This window comes from Parambassis ranga, chromosome 17, assembly GCF_900634625.1.
Source record: "Parambassis ranga chromosome 17, fParRan2.1, whole genome shotgun sequence".
In the NCBI taxonomy this organism is placed as follows: domain Eukaryota; kingdom Metazoa; phylum Chordata; class Actinopteri; family Ambassidae; genus Parambassis; species Parambassis ranga.
The window spans coordinates 22,609,410-22,632,307 of NC_041037.1; the positions used below are offsets into that span (position 1 = coordinate 22,609,410).

The 22,898-nt window shown below is 45.0% G+C and overlaps 1 long non-coding RNA gene and 2 gene segments (V, D, J or C); all 3 read right to left on the minus strand.

Annotated features, from left to right (window-relative positions):
- Positions 1–5,747: 5,747 nt before the first annotated feature.
- On the minus strand, positions 5,748–6,299 carry LOC114450392 (T-cell receptor alpha chain V region CTL-F3-like; the record flags this gene model as incomplete). The annotated part of the segment is given in 2 exon segments: positions 5,748–6,043; positions 6,240–6,299. Coding segments are annotated over 2 exon segments (351 nt in total), but the record flags the coding sequence as incomplete, so codon positions are not given.
- A 3,914-nt stretch (positions 6,300–10,213) lies between these two features.
- LOC114450384 (T cell receptor alpha variable 18-like) lies at positions 10,214–10,683 on the minus strand (the record flags this gene model as incomplete). The annotated part of the segment is given in 2 exon segments: positions 10,214–10,536; positions 10,619–10,683. Coding segments are annotated over 2 exon segments (369 nt in total), but the record flags the coding sequence as incomplete, so codon positions are not given.
- A 5,271-nt stretch (positions 10,684–15,954) lies between these two features.
- On the minus strand, positions 15,955–16,421 carry LOC114450396 (uncharacterized). The gene is made up of 3 exons (XR_003672079.1): positions 16,320–16,421; positions 16,129–16,219; positions 15,955–16,035 (listed from the first exon to the last, which is right to left on the minus strand). It is a non-coding gene; the product is annotated as an uncharacterized LOC114450396 (long non-coding RNA).
- Between the last annotated feature and the right edge of the window lie 6,477 nt (positions 16,422–22,898).

A 22,898-nucleotide genomic window follows, 5' to 3' on the forward strand; every position in this document is an offset into this window, starting at 1 on the left:
AGAAGTGTGTCCCTAACATGAAGCATTCATTTTTGTGGTTATTACTCTATACATACTACTTTAATGTGTTTTTATGAGTGTTTATGTGTTAGTAAGTTTTATAGAAGATCAAAATAAGACAGGTACACTGAAGTATTGAGAAGTGTGGAGTTTCCTTCTTCTCATAGACTTTGTAATTCACTCCCTCTGTCAGTTGTTTTCTGCTCTTTGGAGACGGCTCTGGTTGATATCCAGCTAAGGTTGTAAATCCAGATCTTGACAGAAAGAATGTGTTCATCTCCAAGACCCCATTTTACGACCCGCCCCTCCTGTGAGTTTGTCTTCCTGGTCACCTCCAGATCTGACCCACAGCCAATGAGATGTCAGGACTTGAAGTTATTTACATGGGGGAAGAGGTGTAAGCTTTTATGGCGCGTCATGAATTCACTCGTATGGGAAAGTGATCATTGTCGTGGAGAACTTATCTTCAACAGGTTTATGATTAACCAAAGGGGACCCCCTGCTATTTCCTTCCTGTTCTCTCCTGACTCTCAGGTTTAACCAGTACCAAATAAGGTAAATTGAACGGCAGCTGAGCTGACCCCATTGGGGCTGGAGTAAGGGAGCACATGTCATTTTATGGTTTTTGAGATAGGATAAAAGGTGTTTGTAAAGGAGGAGTAAGTTGTCCTCCTGTCTTGATGCTGGGCAACCACAGAGATCTCTGTTTGTGTGACTCAGAATTTGCTTCTTCATTGTTAGGATAAATTGTAATTTAGAGACCAGATATTGTCCACTTTTTCTTAAACAAAGAACCTGGGAAGATGAACAAAAGGATCAAAAGGTCATTCTCAAATACTGGATATGTGCAAGGAGCCCTCAGGGTACATGCTGTGCTGTGAAGGTTTGGGCACTAAAGTTAAATCTGGATGTACAATAAACTTTAAAACAACATCAGAGCAGTGTGAAAGTTGAGGCACCCGATCAATACAATGATGAACTAATTATCAGTGAAAGTGACTTGGTGTGACAGGTTTCTTTACAAAATAACTCCTTATACTTCTTCATGGCTGCCATCTCTTCATATGCACCAAGCCACACATGTGACAGCCAGTCCAGTGTTTCCCACAGACCAGTTGGCAATGTGTGGTGGCACCTTGGCGCCGGTGTCACATCAGTCGGTGGAGTCAGTCGTCGGGGTTTATAAAGGTTAAACATACACCTGTGTGCTTATCTATGACAGTTTTTAAAGCTACAAGAAGCCTTTTGAATTGATTCAGTTCAATCTTAAGGTTTCCACATTCTGATCATTCATGTAGAGCAGGGGTGTCCAAACTTTTTTCAGGGAGAGCCAGATTCCATAATGCGAAAGTCTTCGAGGGCCAGCAGTCCCCGATGTCATTATTTTTAAAAACAATAAAAAATGTGTATGCTATTTTGTAACATATTACACAGCAAACAAAATAACATCTTACCATTCAGGTGACAGATCAGTATATGTTATCTGAATTTACAGCATAAATTTAAAACTTTCAGAAACTGTGTGGTTGTGATAACAGAGCAACAGGCAAGATATTGACTCTACTGTGAAGGTGAGATCTGATCATATGTGGCAGGTCTGGTTTAGGAGCAGCAGACATCAGTAAAATGTCAGGTAGACCAGGTGGGAGTCATTTAGTGCTGATCTCAAAGGGTCTGTAATTTAATGTTTACACAGGTTTGCAGTGCATGGCAACGAGATGTAAAAACGTGATGACGTGCCTTACGACAGATGCGTACTGAATGACGTAGTCTTTTTGAGAGAAGTGCCATGTCTCTACAGCTGACAGTTTAACAACAGACAACGTTAACAAGCAAAGACGGACTGCTCTGCTGCTCCAATAAAACATCACAGTTTATAACAGACAGTCTGCTCACACCACACAAACTAATTCATGATTTACAAATGTTCGCATTTCTGGAGAGTTGCTTTTATCCAGCCACCGGTAAAATGCCCGAGGCCAGGACGCAGCCTCCCCGTGCAGCAGGGAGCAACGAGCGTCCCTCTCCCTCTCCATCATGTCACTTTAACTCCTCTAATGCCTCTAGCATCGCTCCCTGCTGCCCGGTGTGGGCAGGAGCGGGCAGCAGGGAGCGACACGATGCACAGGGAGAGGGACGCTCCGCTCCACTCCCCTGCGCTCCTGGAGCCCCCCAGTACTCCGGCACGTTCCCCAGAGAGGGACGCTCAATGCTGCACAGGGAGGTTTCTCTCTGGTGGGCAGCCCGCTCCCATGCACCCTGTCCATGAATTCTAATAGGGCTTCTATACTACAACTAATAATAACAATATTTCGTGCGCACGTTATACATAATTCGTGGCCACAATTTATTTCTTTTTGACCATGTCACAGAGGGGCTCCGTAGTTTTGGAGAACTTCACTTGTACAGTACAGACGCTCTCTTATAGCTGGCTGTATGCAGAAGCATGTTTAGTCTCGCAGTGAATTGTGTCGAAGTGCTGAACCGGTGTTGTGCACCTTCGGAGCCCTCTGCGTAGCTGGAACCAAGCCCGGCAGCACCGCGTGACGCACCACGATGCAGACAGAGAGAGATAATGTTCTTCTCAGAGAATCATGATGCAAACATTAAACAATAAGTTAAAAACAAAAACAAGAATTGCCTGTTGATTTTGTATGATTTACTCTGTTTGGCTGTGTTAGGTGAAAGATTTTATTTTGTATGATGTTGTTATGTGGTGTGGGTCCACATATCTAGAAGTGTGTCCCTAACATGAAGTTTTCATTACTTTATGCATATTACTGTAATGTGTTTTACAAGTACTTATGTGTTAAGTAAGTTTTACAGAAGATCAAAGGAAGACAGGTATACTGAATATATTGAGAAGTGTGTAATTTCCCTACTTCTCATAGACTTTTGTATTTCATTTCCTCTGTTAGCTGTTGTCTGCTCTTTGGAGACAGCTCTGGTTGATATCAAGCTAAGGTTGTAAATCCAGATCTTGATTGAAAGGATGTGTTCATCCCCATGACCCCAATTTACGACCCGTCCCTCCTGTGAGTTTGTCTTCCTCGTCACCTTCAGATCTGACCCACAGCCTATGAGATGTTAGGACCTAAAGTGAACTTACATGGGGGAAGAGGTGTAAGCTTTCGTATGGGACAGTGATCATTCTCGTGGAGAACTTATCTTCAACTTAGGTTTACGACTGACAAAAGGGGACCCCCTGCTATTTCCTTTCTGTTTTCTCCTGACTCTCAGGTTTAACCATTACCAAATAAGGTAAACTAAATATCAGTTGAGCTGGCCCTATTGGTGCAGAGTTGGGGAAGGACATGATTTTATGGGATCTCAAGATAGGATAAAAGGTGTTTGTAAGGTATGCATTTTGTTCTCTGGCTGTGAGGCCAGACAACCACAGAGATCTCTGTTTGTGTGACCCAGAATTTGCTTCTTTACTGTTAGAATAAATTGTCATTTTGAGACCAGATATTGTCAACTTCTTAATCAAAGAACCGGGAAAGATGAATGAAAGGATCCAGAAGATGTTTATGTCCGTAACAGCTGGCGGGCCAAAAATAACACATTTTAAGACAGAAGCCGCGGGCCATAGAAAATCCGACCGCGGGCCGTAGTTTGGACACCCCTGATTTAGAGTCTATACACTGGGTCCTATCACAGCAGAGAGTGTGACAGTGTGTGAGTCCCTCTAGTGGATGTTGTGGAGTATTGTGTTGTCTTTGCTCCAAAGGTTTTTGTACAGAGTTGAGCTGTTTCCTGTCACTGTGGGCCTCACAGCACAGTAGTACACAGCAGAGTCTGTCACTGCAGCAGAGGACATCTGCATGTGGATTTGGCGTTTGTTGCTCGCTGTAATTGACAGTCCTGGAACTGGATCCTTTAACTTTTCACCAGATCCCAAATGAGAGATCAGTAACTCTGGAGGTTTTCCTGCATATTGTCGATACCAGTAAAACTCATCAGTACCAGCAGCATCTCTGTCATAAGTGTAGGTCAGAGTCAGAGCGCTGCCTTCTAAAGTGGACTGCTGAGTCTGGACTGCAGTGAGTTGTTGACAGCTGACACCTAAAGGAAGAGATAACATGTTGTCAAAAACAGAAGCCCCTTCAGAGAACATTAGAACTGAAGTGTTTCTGCTGAATCTTACGTACCTCTGAGAACAGACAGCAACAGCAGAGAAAGTAGAAAACAGTCCAATGACAGCATGTTGAAGAAAGAGAATGTTTCTGCTTTGTGGATTGAACTCTGCTGAATCTGGAAGTTTCTCTCTCTTCTATAGTTCAGTCCCAGCTCAGCTCCTCCCTCAGTGTCTCCATCTCCTCTTTGTTCTGTCTCTTGTCTAGTTCCTCTTCCTCCTGGTTAACAGACTGCTAGCAGCACTCTGACTCTCTGTGAGGACCTTACATGTCATAAACCAGCTGACACACAAACAGCTTGTTGACTGTATTCTGTTATTTGACAAACTAAAGATGTTTTTGGGTGCTTTGGGTGCTTGCAGATCCTTGAGGTCTCTTCCTGGTCCTCTGTCAGGACCAGCAGCCTCCTTGAGGTCCCTGATCTAAACACTGGTGTCACCTCATGAACAGCCAGAGTCTGACAGCCTGCGTGTGTTCAGTGCTGTTGTCCATGAAGTGGTCCTTGATTCTTCTCTTGGAGACCTGTTGGACATCTGTCATGTCTCGTGTTAGGACAGGTCTTGCAGTGCTGTTCAGGAAGCTGTCTCCTGACCTGAAGGAAATGTCATGTGATGTGAGCATAAAGAGGACTTCAGTGATCAGGTTTGTGGTCAGGGTGGACCTGGATGTGGCTGTTAGAATAAAATCAAATGCCTTTTATACACATGTACAATGAGATTAAAGCCGTCACCCATTGCAGTGTAAAAAGAGAAAAGACATTTACAATGTAAAAACATAGAAGTTGGTGCACAGTCCTGAATATATAAGATATGATCTATATACAGTATTCAGTATGAGGATATTGCACATGTTATATGTTGTGAACTTATAGAAATATTGCAAATGTTGTGTATTGTCCATCTGCATATGTAATATAGTACATTAAAATCCGTGCATGTGGGAGTTCAGGGTGGTTACAGCTTTTGGAAAGAAGCTGTTTGTGAATCTGTTTTGGTCCTGATGCACCTGTAGCGCCTCCCAGAGGGTAGCAGGGCACACAGATCAGAACCAGGGTGGGAGGTGTTCTTGATGATGTTTTTGGCTCTGCTGAGGCAGCGGGAGGTGTAAATGTCCATCAGGGAGGGGACATGGCAGCTGATGATCTTCTGTGCTGTCTTAACAACTCTGTCTAATCTCTCCCTGTCTGCTACAGTGGAGCTGCCGCACCAAACTGTGATGCAGTATGTCAGCAGGCTTGCAATGGATGAGCGGTAGAAGGTCAGCAGCAGGGCGGGTTTAGGTTGTGTTTCCTGAGGACTCTCAGGAAGTGTAGGTGCTGCTGAGCCTCCTTGATGATTGAGGTGATGTTCTCTGACCAGGAGATGTCCGCTGAGATGAGGACGCCAAGAAAGCTGATGGTGTGGACCCTCTCCACACACTCTCCGTTGATGTAAAGGGGGGCAGGTACAAGGTCTGACAGTGATGGAACTATAACAGAGAACCCAGAGAACTGACAGAGTGTGTGAGTCCCTCTAGTGGATGTTGTGGAGTATTGTTGTGGAGTATTGTGTTGTCTTTGCTCCAAAGGTTTTTGTACAGAGTTGAGCTGTTTCCTGTCACTGTGGGCTGCAGAGCACAGTAGTACACAGCAGAGTCAGACAGCTGAAGCTTCTGGATCTTCAGAGGAGCTGACTTATTCTGGATGTCTGTATGAAATCTGTCGTCCTGGAAGTCTGGAGCTTTATCTGCTGGTCCAGTTCCATACTTCTTCAGCATGTACTTTGGGTAACTGTTCACTTCTTGTTTGTACCAGAACAGTTTTGGGAATGCATCACTGGTCTTAAAGGAGCATCCAAGTGTGACAGTGTCTCCTTCAGCAGCAGTGACATCTCCCTCTTGCTGGGTCACTGAGTCTTGTCCTTTACACTCTGGGGAAGAAGAGGAGATGCAGAGGAAGAGATGGATCAATAAAGATGATTGATGAAAGCAGAACAATCAGCAGCTGCTCTCTTCACTGTCAGTGAGTTGATGACAGCTGCCAGCTACATGCAGAGAGAAGTCTGTCAGTTGATGGTCTAACAGTTGTTGTCAGTGAGTCTCTGTCATGTTCAGTATGTCACCTACCTCTTATTGTGAGCAGAAACAAAGCTGCAGACAGCCTGAAGCTCACTGACAGCATCTTAAAGACAGTCTGTCTGTTGTTTGGATCCAACTCTGTCAAAGTGGCTCTTTTCTGGACTTGAGTCAGAGTTTAGCTCCTCCCTCAGTCCTCTCCTGCTTCCTGTCACATCTCTGACAGACACAGTGTCTGTGCTGCTGCTGAGAATGCATGGGGTAAAGTGGCTGGTGCACAGAGTGTTTTTTTTTTGGGGGGGGGGGGGGGGGGGGGGGGGGGTTGTCAGGGTTCTTTTGTAGGGGGTAGAGAAGTGAAGGGGGCCATCTTGACGTGTCTCATGACTAACCCTTCAAAGCACTTCATGATGATGGGTGTGAGTGCTACTGGACCGTGGTCATTGAAGCAGGCTGGTGTGGACTTGTTTGGCACGGGGATGATCGTGGTGGCCTTGAAGCAGGTGGGGACAACAGCCTGGCTCAGTGAGATGTTCAAGAATCAAGAATCTTTGTTGTCACTATGAAGGCACAATGAAAGTTTCTTCAGCAGCTCTTGGCTTAGGCACACAATTGGACATGGAATAAAAAAGAGACATGCTTAAAATATACCTAAATAAATATAAAGTACAATAAGAACAGAAAGAGTAAAACAGTGCAAATTAAATTTGTAACGGGACCAGTATGAATATATTGTACAAACTGCAGTGTATTAATGTTCAAAAGTACAGTCTGTCTGTGTGCAGAGGTTTATTGCTCAGTCTTTGGGTGAACGTGTGCATGGACCAAGACAGGTCAGATGTGATGGATGCTCAGGAATGTGATGTTGTCCACCCGCTCCACCTCCTCCCCATGAATGAGGGATGTGTTTCAGTGTCAGCTTGTCGACCGGTTCTCCCTGTAGGCGAACTGATGTCTGTCCAGAGTAGCAGAAATGCCGTCCTTGATGTGGCTTAAGACGATCCTCTCAAAGCACTTCATGATTACTGGTGTCAGAGCAACAGGGCGGTAGTCATTGAGGCAGATTTATTTGGCACAGGCACAATGATGGAGGCACACAGGAACTGAAGCGAGCTGCAGGGACAGGTTGAAAATGTCCAGAAAAACACCAGCTAGCTGATGCGCACAGTTTCAGGACCCGACCTAACACCTTATCCGGTCTTGCAGCTTTGTTGGTGCTGATCCTCCTTAGAGTGGAGCTTATTTGGTGATGCATTTTACTCTGAATCAACAATAGCTGTGTCCCAAGGCTCTGCATCCTCCAAAGGATGTGGTCTCTGGATGTCTTTGCTTTATAGATGTCAAAGGTCACAACATCTTAAATGGTCAGTCTCATTTGTAGAAGACTCCTTGGTGACCATGATGTGCTGCTGCTGTCAGCTACAACTTCAAGTTGATATTTAACCTCACAAACTGCACTCTTTGGCTTTTAGGGGTCAGTTAGTGGATGATGCTGTAAGAATGATCCATATCTGAGCAGCACACCATGAATAAGAGGACATGACAACCTGAGAACACATGATGTGTCCTTCATTGTCAGGACAAAGACGTCCTTTGATTCATGACCAGCTATCAAAGGCCAGATATTCAAGTAGATGTCTGGCCTTAGAATGTGTGAAAACACCCTCAGATTCAGATATAAGAGAAACCAGACTGGTCCAGTCCCACAGAGGCCGATCAGATTTTAAAGAAAGATGTGACCAACTGTGGCTGCACTGAAACACAAGGACACTTTGTGTAGATCAGCTCTGACTCAAAGATCTGGATGGATGTTTTGGTGACATGATGTTGGTTTTACTGCTCAAAATACTGATCCTAGAATGTATCTAAAACTCATTTCTTGAATGCACACTTTGTTAAAACTGTCTTTTAGTTCTCCACTGACTGCAGATAACAGAGGAGAGAAGGTGAAGGTCACACTGAACAAAGGAGGAAGCAGCTGGAGCTGTGACAGTGTGTGAGTCCCTCTAGTGGATGTTGTGGAGTATTGTGTTGTCTTTGCTCCAAAGGTTTTTGTACAGAGTTGAGCTTTTTCCTGTCACTGTGGGCCTCACAGCACAGTAGTACACAGCAGAGTCTGTCACTGCAGCAGAGGACATCTGCAGATGAAAGTCCTTTGTGTTTGTGTCATGTCTCACAGACAGCCTTCCTGTTTGCTCTGAATATTCCATAATGAGAAACTGTGGAGATGAACTGGACTTCTGTTGGTACCAGTAGAGGTTCTGAACAGATCCTGAATAGTTGCAGGAGAGAGTCAGAGTGTCTCCTTCCAAAGCCGTCACTTCATCTTTAAATGGTGTCAGTAAATCCTCAGAGGAGCCTGAAAACAACAAAGATATATTCAGCATGACATTTGGATTGTATTCTGGATCTTTAACTTAGTTCAGGAGTTTCAGAGTTCATCAGTTCAAACAACATCAGAATGTTGTCATGTCTATCGGCTCCTTTTCCATCTGGATCCATCTTTGGATGACTTACCAGTTTGAAAGGAGACCATCATCATCCAGATGAAAAGCAGGAACATTATTTCCAGCTGTGCTGAATGAACAACAGAGAGAACACAGCAGCTCTTCACTCCAACATGCAGCCTTTCATATTCAGCTGTGTAGCTCCGCCTCTTGCTGTGCTCTGTTTCCATTCAGGCTGATGGAAGCTGTAGAGATGACAGTGATGCTGCAGCATCATCATCCAGGGAGCTCAGACTGAAGGAGGACCTGCTGTTAGAGCAGCTCTCATGTACACTCTCTCTGCATCCTGCATCACTTGCAGCAGGTTTATTGTCTTTCTCTGGGGGTTTGGTCCTTGGGATGGACCAGTCTCTGTCTCAGGGTGGAGCTGGGTTTAAAGTGTACTGGGATCTGATGTGTGTTGAAAGTCCCTCTGAGTTTCTCAGAAGCTCCTGACACATATGGATGAATGTTTCTCTGTGTGACTGCTGCTGTTCTGGTCGGGCTGTCTGCTCTTCTTTCTGTTGGCCTCTTTCAGCAGGGTCCAGTTTGGGTATCCACATGTTCTGAGAGCTGTGTTTGTTGGTGTTTGCTCCTCAGTTTGTCCTCCTGTCTTTGTGGGATTGTCTGAGCCCGGTGGTGTGGGGTCCTGATGACACCCAGCTTGTGCTCCACTGGGTGGTGGAGTCACATACTAAATACTGGTCTGTGTGATCCCTGTGGAATTCCACAGGTGGACTCTGACTGCTGGTCCTTTGAGGCCTCAGAGAACTTTCATTCCGATATGAGTGAACCCAGGCTGGTACTGTCCCACAGAGGACTGATCAGGTCTTTCAGACATGTGTGAGTGAACGGCTGCACTGACAGCACAACAAGGACACTGTATTCATCAGTGCAGAGAGGAAAACTACAACAGACTCCTACAACCTCACAGCATCCCTGTCTGCTCCACCTGATGAAAGGGTTTCTAGCAGGGAGGGGTGGTGTTCTTATGAGAGCCCGTCTTTATAGATTCATGTGGTTTGATCCTTTGAGTTTACTCCAAAGGAACTCTGTGGACATATGATGCAGAAATGCTGCAGTTACTCGTGGTCCTTATGTGTGAGTCCATTAAAGCTTCAATGAAGACATTTCAATAGATTTCTGTAGAACTTTTGGTCCAAAGAGGATTCAGAGGAGACTGAACGTGCTGAAAACAAGAGGATGTGCTGTTCAGTAAGAGCTCAGAGCAGCTTTAACCTCCACTGACCAGTAACAGGTCACAGAGGACAGAAGGTGATGAGACCAGTGATTAAAAACCTTTTTAAAATGGATGTAGGATTTGGGTGAGGGCACGGGTGGATGGATTCAGATCTACAGTCTGACTCTGCACTGACTAAAGTGAAGGACTGCATGAAGTTAAAGAAGCTGAATCAGTGAGTCACACTGAACAAAGGAGGAAGCAGCTGGAGCTGTGACAGTGTGTGAGTCCCTCTAGTGGATGTTGTGGAATATTGTGTTGTCTTTGCTCCAAAGGTTTTTGTACAGAGTTGAGCTGTTTCCTGTCACTGTGGGCTGCAGAGCACAGTAGTACACAGCAGAGTCAGACAGCTGAAGCTTCTGGATCTTCAGAGGAGCTGATCTGAAGGTGGAATTCAGTGTGGATGAAAATCTCTCCTTGAACTCGTCTGCTGTGTTCCCTTCATCCAGTGAAAGTCGACTCAGGATGAACCTGGGTCTGTTGTTTCCATCCTGTTTGTACCAGTAGAGATTGTTCCCTGTTGTAAAGCTGCTGTTGTACAGACAGCCAAGTGTCAGTGCGCCTCCTTCAGCAGCTCTCAGGTCTCCTGTTGTTTGCAGCACGTTGTCTGTTTGTGCTCTGCACTCTGTGAAACAGCAACAAACAGTCTCAGTGTGCTGTGAAAGAATCATGTCAGTGATATCAGAGAAACAGAGATGTGTTCATACCAAGGCAGAGAGCAGCCAGCAGCAGTGACATGAACAGAGGCCTCATATCTGCAGTGTGGACTAACTGTGAGCTACAGCCAGTAGAGAGAAGGCTCTGATCTCTGTTTAGTCTCCATCAGCACTGAGTTGGTGAATTAGAAGGAGGAGCCTGATCACAGTGACAGGGCTCCTTCACAGCTCTATGTTACTCCCCCTACTGACAGCTTTACACTCAGCACCTCTTTGTGCTGCTCTGCTTTGCTGCCTCAGCTGCTTTCTGCACACTTTACACACCTGCATTTGGACACCTGGTCTCATTATTCCTGCAGATCCTCTCAGGCTGCATCAGACTGGAAGCCATGTCACAGAAGATCTCTCATTGTCTGCTAACACCGCAGCTGTGGTCAGAAGGGTCCAACAGAGACTGCACTCCCTGAGAGTGCTGTGCAGGAACCAGTTGGAGTAGAAGCTGTTGGCAGTTTGGAAACTGCTGTTTGAAAAAGCCTGTTCTTGAATCTGGTTGTTTTTGCTTTAATGGCTCGGAACTGCCTCCTTGAAGGCAGCAGTTCAAACAGTGAGTGTCCTTTATGATGCTTGGTGCTTTTTTGAGGTAGCAGGAACTGTGTAGAGCTTCCAAAGTGGGGAGAGGGTACCCAACTGTCTTCTTGGCTGCCTTGATGTTCTGGAGAGCTTGCAGCTGAAGAACCGCAGACACATACAGTACGTTAGGATGCTTTCAGTGGATCACCTATAAAAGGACAGCAGCAGCTTCTGTGAGATGTTATTTTTCCTGGGCACCCTCAGGAAATGCAGTCTCTACTAGAGACCTGCACAGGACTGCATTTTCAATCCTGCTCCCGCCCAGGTCTCTACTAGAGACCTGCACGGGACTGCATTTTCAATTCTGCTCCCGCCCGCTCCAGAAAGCCTATCCCAACCTGACCACCCGCTGAGTCCCGTCGGGTCCCGAGACATGAAAAGTTAGGCAAATACAGGGGTTATTTATGTGCGTTTTTAAGAGAAATATTCTCTAATGAATAAATCATTTTTAAATATTTTTTGGCCTGTGTAAAACACTACAGGGTTTTGATCTGTTACCAAATTGAGTTGTATTTATGTGTGTGTTGTCATCATATCATTGATTATCGGTTGAACAAAAGATTTATAAGATTAGATTAAGATTAGATTTATAAGACCTAGGGTATCAGAGTTATAAAATGTAAAACGATTAGATACGAAGAACAGAATAAACCTTTTATTAATCACACAGTGCCCCCTCTCCTGATCAGTGTAACACACAGTGAGCAGCTTGGACCACAGCTACTGTGTCCTTACATCCTCCATGTCCACTCTGTCACTTTGCCCACAACAAACAACCTACTCCTAGCGAGATGGGACCATAGACCGGACAGGACCCGGTACCTTTATGCTTGCCCGCCAACTCCCGCCCGAGGCAATGTTACTCCCGCCTGATCCTGTGAAATTTGCGTCGGGACCTGCGTAAATTCCTGCCCGTTGCAGGTCTCTAGTCTCTACTGTGCCTTTTTCAGTAGCTCAGAGGTGTTCAAGACAGATTCTCCTCGATGTGGACTCCCAGGAAGCAGAAATCAGGCACCCTCTCCGCACAGTCCCCACTGATGTGTAGTGTAATGTCAGAGTTCTTCCTCCTGAAGTCTATGATGACCTCCTTAGTATTGGAGGTGTTGAGGAGCAGATTGTTCCCCCCACACCACCCTTCCAGCCATTCCACCTCTTCATAGGCTGCCTCATTTCCCTCCAAGATGAGCCCCATTACTGTGGTGTCATCAGCAAATTTGACATTGGGGGTTGCTGCAGTGGGCGGAGGTGCAGTTGTCAGAATTAGCCTTTATTGTCATTATATGCTAGAGTATACAATGAGATTTGGGAGTTGTGTGTGTAAAGGGCATAGAGGGCTCAGCACACAGCTCTGAGTGGAGCCGGTGCTTTGGCTGATGGCTGTGGATGTGTGTGGGCCCACTCTCACCCTCTGGCTTTGACTATACGGGAAGCTCTTAATCCATGTACAGGTGGAGTGTAGGAGGAGGATGGTGTTGAAGTCCGAGCAATAATCCACAAATCAAAAGAATCCACACAAAGATCCCCTGCTGCTCCAGGTGGGACAGCGCAGCCTGGAGGGCCATGGCTACAGCATCCTCCGTGGATCTATTTGCCCTGTAAGCAAACTGACGTGGGTCCAAAGTGGGTCGGAGGACAGACATGATGTGACCCCATACCAGTTTTTGAAAACTCTTCATCGCCACTGGGGTAAGTGCAACTGGCCGGTAGTCATTGAGACTGGTGATGTGGGTTTTCTGGGGCAGAGGGACTATGGTGGAGGACTTTAGACAGGGTGGGACAGTGGACTGGGACAAGGACTGGTTGAATATCCTGGTACAGACTCCAGCCAGCTGGTCTTCTTCAGCACACCCCCCGAGACGCCATGTGGTCCAGTCCAGTAATTGCCCTGTCACCAGACCTGAAGGCGGTGTTCATCTCCTTCAGAAGGCACTGGACCTCCCGGTTTATCCAGGGCTTCTGGTTGGGGTAGACCTGTATGCATTTGTCCATGGTGACAGTGTCTAAGCAGTTCTCAGTGTAACACAGAACACTATCTGTGAACATCTCCAGGTGTGGGTGTTCAAAGACATTCTGATTGGTCCTGTCAAAACAGTCCTGTAGTTGCTGAGAGGCCCCATCAGGCCAGGTTTTAACAGTCTTTGTGGTTTTGAGAGCAGTTTTTCTTTTTGGGGGGGCGGGGGGATTATGCAGGGATTAAGTGCAGGGACACATGGTCAGACTGGCCCAGAAGTGGTAGAATCCAAAATCCAAGATGGCCGACAGCACTGTCTTTTGTTTGTCTGCTTGTCAGTGTGAGCTTAACTTGCATCAATTTTGAGTGTTTTACTCATGTTTGGCACTTGTTACTTTTAGTAAAATAGTCAACTAAGGATGGATTACTCTTAAGTTCCTTTATAAGGATCTTTCCCAAATGTTTTTATCACTTAAAAATTTCCACAGGATATAACCTGGACTTTGCCTGCTTAGCTGCCCCTCTAACAGCTATAGCTTGGGTCTCTGCTAATCTCAGCCTGGCCCTTCACCAGCTAAAAGCCTGGATCTCTGCTAGCCTCAACCTGGCCTCCTCTGTCTACAGTCTGTACATTTGCTGCAAATTGGGCCCCTGCTAACTAGCTGGATGGTGCTGCTACCTCAACATTATCCAGTGTGATCCTGCAGGTGACTTTACATCTCCTAATCTTTCTCACTCATCTCCAAACTTGACTGATCTGACCTGGGTAGCTGCTGAAACAAACAAATTGACAATGTTTTCTATAACAATATATAATCTATAATTCTATAACAATTACCTGGCCCTTCATCCAACTGTGTTCATGGTGTAAATAAGGGTTGAAGTGGCCTAGCCCTGTAGCCTAGCTTGATGTTTGAGTAGATCTTGGCTAACGTGGTAGCTCCTCTGGTAGCACCCATTGCATGCTGGTTAAATTTTGGAAGCACTGTCTTTAAGCACTCTCTGTCTGCATTTGACAGTCACACAGTCCAGGTCTAGGCAGCAGTGTCTACAGCCACTGTGTTTGTACACCAGCTGTTATTGATGTAAACCCCCATCCTCTGCTCTTACCGGGATCCCTGTTCCTGTCACGATGCTGTGCTGTGTAGCCTGTTAGCTTGATAGCAGAGTCCGGCATGAGTCATTCATGCAGTCACACATTTACAGCTGTTTGTTCACAGTGTGTTGGTCTGTGGTCAGGGAGTCTGGATCTTTGTTTAAAGTGTTCTTTGTAGAGACGTTGTAGCAGAGTGGTGCTGTGCTCATGTTTACATCCCTCCTTTTATTCACTGTTTTTATTCATCAGCAAACACAAACCCCACAAACTGTTTTTGTTATTTGTCTCTAGTTTGCTCACTTTAATTTACCAAATCCATCTGCTTTAATGTGACCTTCTTTCAACCCTGGTAGAGCTGCTATGGAACTCCTCCAGAGAGTGTTGATCAGCCTGTCACTGTGAGAGTCACTGTGTAACCACAGTGACTCTGATTAAACAGGAACCATCAGAATCCATCTGATATGAAGGTCTGTGGTTTGAATCCCACTTCCCTCCTCTTTGAAGAGGAGTCAGATATCTGTGTTCAGGTTTTTGTACGGCCTCTTCTACACTTTGTATCACTGTGTTTCTAGAGCACAGTAGTAGAGAGCTGTGTCTGCCAGCCTCACACCTCTGATGGTCAGTTCAGTTGATGTGGACGTTGTTTTTGATCCATATCTTTTATCTGGAATATGCTCACTACCACTCTGTGACTTTGCTCCTTTGTAGAGTATAAACTGAGGAGCCTGAAGGTCAGAATGATGTCTGTACCAGTAAAGGGCAACATAATCAGCACTAGTCTGATATGTACATGAGAGTGTGACGTTTTGTCCCTCTGTCCCGCTGACTTGTCTTTGTCCAGCAGAGATTGTGTCTCCAGCTGTCAGTCCTGGAAAAAGTAGAGAACATGAAGCCATTAGACTAACATTGTCCATGAGGCTGAGAGGAGAAGACAGTGGAAAATGTCTCCTGTGTTACTGTGTGGACACAAAGAGCTCAGCTTGATGACAAAGACAGATGATTGCATGTGTCCAACATGGACATTTGTAAGTGCCAAAGACAAATGTCCAGTTGTAGAACAGCAGGCAGACATCTTTGATCCAGCTGCTCATAAACTCACCTATGAAGTGAGATGAAAACAAAAAGAGGTGAAGCAACATGTCTTTGGAGTTATTAAAGCAGACACACAGCACATCAACAATGTTCTTCCACTGCACTACAATGAGGCACAAAGAATGTCATTGGATGAGCTGAAGTTCAGTGGGCGGGGCCAATCACCTCTTGCTGTTATTGTTTCAGTTCAGCTCAGCCAATGAAATTCTTTAGTGCTTCCACAGCAGCTCTGTCTCTGTCTCTGATCTTTACTGCTTCCTGTCTCTGTTGTCTTTGTCCTCAGTCCAATGACTGAAACATCAGTGGTTGAACAGTGTGTGAGTCCCTCTAGTGGATGTTGTGGAGTATTGTGTTGTCTTTGCTCCAAAGGTTTTTGTACAGAGTTGAGCTGTTTCCTGTCACTGTGGGCCTCACAGCACAGTAGTACACAGCAGAGTCAGATAGCTGAAGCTTCTGGATCTTCAGAGGAACTGATGTGATGTTCAGCATCAAATCTGGATTTCTTGGAGTCTCCCAGATCTTTTATTGCAGAGTGACGCATCAGTATAGACTTTGGAACGTCGTTCACTTCTTGTTTGTACCAGAACAAAGCGGGACTTGTACTGCTGGTCTTAAAGGAGCATCCAAGTGTGACAGTGTCTCCTTCAGCAGCAGTGACATCTCCCTCTTGCTGGGTCACTGAGTCTTGTCCTTTACATTCTGGGGAAGAAGAGAAGATGCAGAGGAAGAGATGGATCAATAAAGATGATTGATGAAAGCAGAACAATCAGCAGCTTTAAAGAGTTCTCTCACATGTAGAACAGATGTCATTTTCAGGGATCATTGTCACTTTGAAGCATAGAAGGTGTTTTCCAAGGTAACAGATGGCAGCAGAGATGATGTGCTGTGAGTGATCGTAGAATGAACATTCAGAGCTCTTCATGTAGAGCTCAGTAATGTCTTCAAGTGTTTGAAGAGGAAACATGTGCAGCTTTCTATCTTACCAAAGAAAAGAGCAGCAAGAAGAATCCACAGCCAATGTTCCATCTGTACAACAAGGTTTCAATCAACAGGAGGAGCAGCTGATGTTCCACATTCAGTCTGACAGCTGTTCTCTTCACAGCAGCACTTCTTACTGACAGAATGCTGCAACACAGCGCACAAGGAGTGCACCGCCTCCTGGATCATGTGGCCCTCTAGTGGAGCTACAAAGTGCACTTCAACAGTGTGGAGAAAAGGCTTCCAGCAGCTGCTCACTGTGTCCCTCTGTGTGTTTGTGCAGAGCTGAGCTGCTTCCTGTCACTGTGGAGTGAAGAAAGCTCACAGTGGAGTGTCTCTGACCGTCCCTCCATCTTGTTGTGGACGTGCTGCAGCGGCTTTGTGTGTCCTCCTGAGTTCACTGTTGCACAATTATGTGCTAACATACTCCCTATAACTCCATATACAAGCCAGAAACTACACTACATGAGCACAGGCCTGCAGGTAAAGGGTTAATATGGTCATTAAGTTGTTAACTGTAAAAATCACACATTTTACCTCCTACCAACAGGGTAAACCACCAACAATCAAGAATGCATGATTATGTAGTGCCATGGCTGTGCAGTCAAAAAAGTGTGGTTATAATGTAAGTCTATGGGACAAAATGGGAGAAAAAAAGAAAATCCAGTGCTGTGCAAAAACTAATAATGCAATAAAGTCAATTTTTTTACTGATGTTTGACATGACCAAGACTGCAATAAAGGTTAAAAGAATCCAGTCCACATTCACCTTTTCTATTAAAAATGAGCCATTTTGTGTGTTTTTTTCCAATTTTCAGCACCACCCCTTATAAAATTGGTGATTAAAGGGTTAAAATCCTGGGGGAAAATGATTTTTTCACTACTGTTGATTAGAACTGAAGTTAATTAAAAGGTCTATGCAAAAAAATTCAAAAAAATATTTATGTGATGTATTTTTAAAACCGTTAAAGTTAGGGGACGTTTTTGTCCCGAACAACACATAAGGGGGTAAAATTTGCCCACAGTGTACTGTTGACCTATGAAAAATTTTAAAATCATATTAACACAATGTATGTAAAATTAAGCTTGTTGAGCAAAAATGATTCAATTTGTCCACATATTGACAAAGTTATGGCCAAAATAAACAGAAACATTTCTCTCAGAGGACAAAAATGTCCCGAACAGTCCATGAGATTTAAGGAATTGGAGCTTTACCTTATTTGGCAGTAAACACTAATAGTCTATTCGCTGTATGACCCAGGGTCTGCAGGGGGGGCAGTAGATGCCCCTGTGGGCCGGCAGGCAGGAACGCCCATGTGGTATATCAATGTGTGAATTCCATGTCCAGTTGTCGTTGCGTTGTTCGTTGTTGCTGTGTGGTTGTTCGTTGTGTTGGTTGTTCTGTTCTTGTGTTGTTCTTGTTTGGTTCTTTGTGTGCAACAACCCAGAGCTCTGTGACTCAGAATCTACCTCATTGTTTAAAATGAATTTATCCGCTCCTTCCTCATAAACCAACTCAGGAGGTGATTAGAAGAAACAAGGGGAATTTTAACCCTAACACATGTTAAACTGATGGACTTCATTAATGACCTGCCATTAATATGTCAGGATGTTAATATTCAGATGTATGCTGATGACACAGTTTTGTATGGGTCTTCAGCTAGCTGCCAAACTCCAAATGTTACAAAGTTACAACTGGTTAAATCAATGCTGTCTACGACTTAATGTCTCCATAACTGTAGGTATGTTTTTCATTAAATAGAATAGAATAGAATATACCGTATTAATCCCTTTGGGAAGGTCCCTCAGGGAAATATTAAATCACATAAAGTAACTGAAAACGCAGACATTATAGTGTCAGGAGACAAAAACAAATACTTGGGCATCCACCTGGACTCCAAACTCAATTTTAGGTCACACGTAAAGACTGCAGCTGAGACATCTAACAGACCAGAAGGAAAGACGAGTTGAAACATCAAACATCAGTTCTTGTTTTGGTCACTTATCATGTGAACCAAGACTTCAGTGGAACTCAGCTGAACAGTCTGTGTGTGATGAATGGACTGTTTGTTGTTCCTTGAAATCACTTCATCTGTAAGGTGTGATGGAGTTTATTTACTGGATGCTCCATTGTTATCTTTTTCTAAAAACTCATACTGTCTCTGAAAGACTGAGTCTACACTGTGTCCTATCACAGCACAGCAGAGTGACAGTGTGTGAGTGGATGTTGTGGAGTATTGTGTTGTCTTTGCTCCAAAGGTTTTTGTACAGAGTTGAGCTGTTTCCTGTCACTGTGGGCCTCACAGCACAGTAGTACACAGCAGAGTCTGTCACTGCAGCAGAGGACATCTGCAGATGAAAGTCCTTTGTGTTTGTGTCATGTCTCACAGACAGCCTTCCTGTTTGCTCTGAATAGTCTGCAGTGAGAAACTGTGGAGATGAACTGGACTTCTGTCGGTACCAGTAGAGGTTCTGAACAGATCCTGAATAGTTGCAGGAGAGAGTCAGAGTGTCTCCTTCCAAAGCCGTCACTTCATCTTTAAATGGTGTCAGTAAATCCTCAGAGGAGCCTGAAAACAACAAAGATTCAGCATGACATTTGGATTGGATTCTGGATCTTTAACTTAGTTCAGGAGTTTCAGAGTTCATCAGTTCAAACAACATCAGAATGTTTTCATGTCTATCGGCTCCTTTTCCATCTGGATCCATCTTTGGATGACTTACCAGTTTGAAAGGAGACCATCATCATCCAGATGAAAAGCAGGAACATTATTTCCAGCTGTGCTGAATGAACAACAGAGAGAACACAGCAGCTCTTCGCTCCAACATGCAGCCTTTCATATTCAGCTGTGTAGCTCCGCCTCTTGCTGTGCTCTGTTTCCATTCAGGCTGATGGAAGCTGTAGAGATGACAGTGATGCTGCAGCATCATCATCCAGGGAGCTCAGACTAACTATTAACTATCATTTACACAGGTACACTGCAGTGTGAGTCCAGAGGGACTGTTTGTGGACGCTGCAGCTCATTCATTGTGCTGCTGTTTGGGGTCTTTGGTCTTTGGCTCTATAGCAGAAGACTTAGAGATGTGTGGGACTGTTTGCTGTGTGAGGGAGTTGTTAAAGACGTCTGTGCACCTCTGCCAGCTGTTCAGTACAGGCCCTGAGGACTCTGGCTGCCTAACAGTCAGGTCCCAGAGTCCCACGGGGGTACACCAAACTGCAGCTGTGCTGCAGTGAAACTGGTTTAAGTAGGAAGAGTTGATGTTTGCAGCTTGAACAGTGAAGTCCTGCAGTTTAATCAGGACAAACTCAGGAGTGAGTGCACATTGTTTATTAAACTGATCAATACAAAGATGAAAATGTGTTTTTGGTGTTTAGACCCCGATGTGATGTCATCAGGGTTTGAGGGAGGAGGTGAGGAGAGGCTAACAGGAACAAACATCTCCTGGGCTCTAGACCTGGTGGTGGTGGTGGTGGTGAAGGATGGGGCTGGAGATGAGGGCTTGGCCTGACATTTAAGACCTGAGACTGGTGGTGCCTGGAGGTGGAGGAGGGTTTCAGCTGACAGCAGAGAGAGGAAAGAGTTAAAAATGTACTGCTAAGAGGAGAAGAACTGCAGGAAGAATGAAGCAGAGACTGATTGATGGAGGAGGTGCTCCCTTCATCAGCTGACTACAGACAGCTCATTATGTCTGCCCATTAATGTGACGGACAGTTGCTTGTTTGGAATGTGTGACTGTGCCTGTAGTACCTCCAACATTCCAGTAGGTGGCGTAGGATGTAGATAATCAGCAGTGTAACCTGAGAAGGAGTACAGGGGGCGTAGAAGAAGAAGCAAAGAGATGAGCTCACTGAAAGGTGAGTGTGAGTTAGCAGTGAGCAGCATGGAGTGCTACCTCCAGTTCAGTTTGATGCTGACACTGAAGAAGAAGAAGTCCAGAGGAGGGTGTTGATCCAGAGGACCAAGAAGGACATTTATTCAGAGCATTTAACCACTGTTCTCCGCTCACACTGCTTCTGAGCTAGCTTCAAACCATGTTAGCTCAGGCTAAATCCATGGTTGTGTTTGTACAAAGACGTCAGAGAAGGGGGAGGTGGTCTGAAAGAACTTCTTGTTGAGGCTGACCTGTGAAAGATGGCTGCTGATATAAACATCAGCTTGTGGGAGCCGTCTTTAGTCAAAGGCTGTTTATGTTCAGGTCACTGAGCATATTAGAGAACAGTGAGTTGATGTGAAGGCAGAACACACGTTACCATCTTATTAACCCTGCACAGTGTGAACACAAAGACTGCACCTTGAATGATGTTGACCTTTGCTCTCTGTAGGAGGTTCTTATGGCCGAGTCCTGGGAGAAGACCACTACAACTTGAAGTGCTTCCAGCAGACAGGAGGCCGCCGCCAGCAGCGCTACTGGAAGCCCCCCACAGCTGGCAGCATTCCACGTGGATTCCAGGTAAGACTTCACAGAGACACATAGAAGGGCCTAACGAGGAACACATCTGAACTGAGCCTGAGCCTAAAGTCCCTGAACCCGTGTACAGTAATTCAAGGGGGGCCAGCCCAGGTGTCTTCTTTGTTTGCTGTGTTGAGTTGTGGAGCTCTGCTTGTTCCCTCGACTTGTATTGTTTCTCCATGTTCTTGACTCAGCTTAAACCCCCACAATCCTTTGCTCTTGGAGCCGGTTCATTACTGTATACTGGTCAGTGTGAGTCTGTATTGTGTCAGCTGCTTCTGTGGTTTACTTCCTGTCCTCCTATGAGGACCTGGATGTTACACAGTGATGTTTCTCTGCCTCCCAGCTGTCCACTCCTTTCATTCACAGCTCCATTCCACTTGGTGTCTCACATGCATCAGTAATGACAGAGAATAGAGTAGGTCTTCCTGGTTGAACTTTAGACAAAGTCCACAGTGTCCAGTGAGGTCAGAGGAGGCAAGGCAAGCTTTATTTATATAGCAACATTCATACACAAGGCAATTCAGAGGGCTTTACATTAGGCTTGTGCAAAATCGTATCGTGTGCAATTAATCGTCAGAAAAACTGTCATCGATTAATATTTGCCACTTATCGATTACGGCGATTAGTGCCTCGTCATGATGACGCATTTTTGTGTGCGGCGTTACGGCGTAGTCTCACCATCACCCGCGCACATGTGAGCCCACAATAACAATAATGGTGGAAGGCAGTGGTGTTCAGTTAAATAATGCGGAGCAGCACGTTCCTAACAGAGGTTCAACGTCTGTCACCATAAGCCCGAGCACGAAGAAATCCAAAGAAAGCGCGACGAGGACACAACGCCGGCTACAGCTGTATATAGTGCCGCGACATGCGTTAGGTCAGGTTAGGGCAGCAGTGGCTCAGTGGTGAGCAGGGTTGTCCAATAACCGGAAGGTCGGCGGTTCGACCAAAGCTCCTCCATAGTCGTTGTTGTGTATGTGTATGTGTCCTTGGGCAAGGCACTTTACCCGCATTGCCTCCAGTGCACTCACTGGTGTATGAATGCGTATGAATGAATCGGCGGTGGTCGGAGAGGCCGTAGGCGCACCTTGGCAGCCACGTCTCCGTCAGTCTCCCCCTGGGGAGCTGTGGCTACCACTGGTAGCTCACCACTGCCACTGTGTGAATGTGGTGTGAAAGAATAATGCATCTCAATGTAAGCGCTTTGAGTGCCTGCCCAACAGAGCAGAAAAGCGCAATATAAGACCAATGCATTATCATTATTATTATTATTAGGTGAAGCGTGGAGCGTTGGTTGTTGCCATAGTAACTGAATTTTTACTCGTATCAAATTAATGAACTCTGATCTTTATTTACGGACTCCACAGCAAGATAGGAAACATTACAACAGCGAAGTCTCCTCCAGCAGATATTGAAAGAATTCCACTCAGCTGAGAATCCGCGGTACGTTTAGTCATTGTGCTGCTTACGACCAAACTAAGCGCTGGAAGAACGTAACGCAGGTTGATTTGCACAGACACACATTTAAATGTGAAATTGTCCGGTTTGTTTATTTGTTTGTTTTTTCTGCTGCTGTTCTACAGTCTGAGTGAAAACATGCACTAGTCTGTGACATATTCCAGTCACAGGTTCATTTGCGCAGACACATTTTTTAACTTTAATAATCACTGATGTGACTTTTCTGAACTTATTTGTCTATTTGTCTGTTTAATTTTAATGTTGACATGCTTTGTGACCTTAAGATAAAAAACATTTGAAGCACAAAGCTACTTTAAATGTTTGCTTCATTATTATTTTGAAGCAGTTTGTGCCTCTGTTATCAATACATATTTCCATGGCTGGTTGGTGCCTGATCACTACTCACCAGCTTAACCTGTTAGAATGAAGTATTTAACTTGACTGATGATTTGTCGGTATCATGCTAGAACACTGTGCCAATTTAGAGTCAAAAACATGTCAGTGTAATTGTCATCAATTAATCGTCAAATTAATCGTTATCGGCTAAATGCCACAATTAATCGTGATTAATTTATCGCCCAACCCTACTTTACATAGGATGAAATCACAGAATAACATTTAAATAAACATTCAATTAAGAAGGAAATTACAATCATACAAAGAATAAAATCA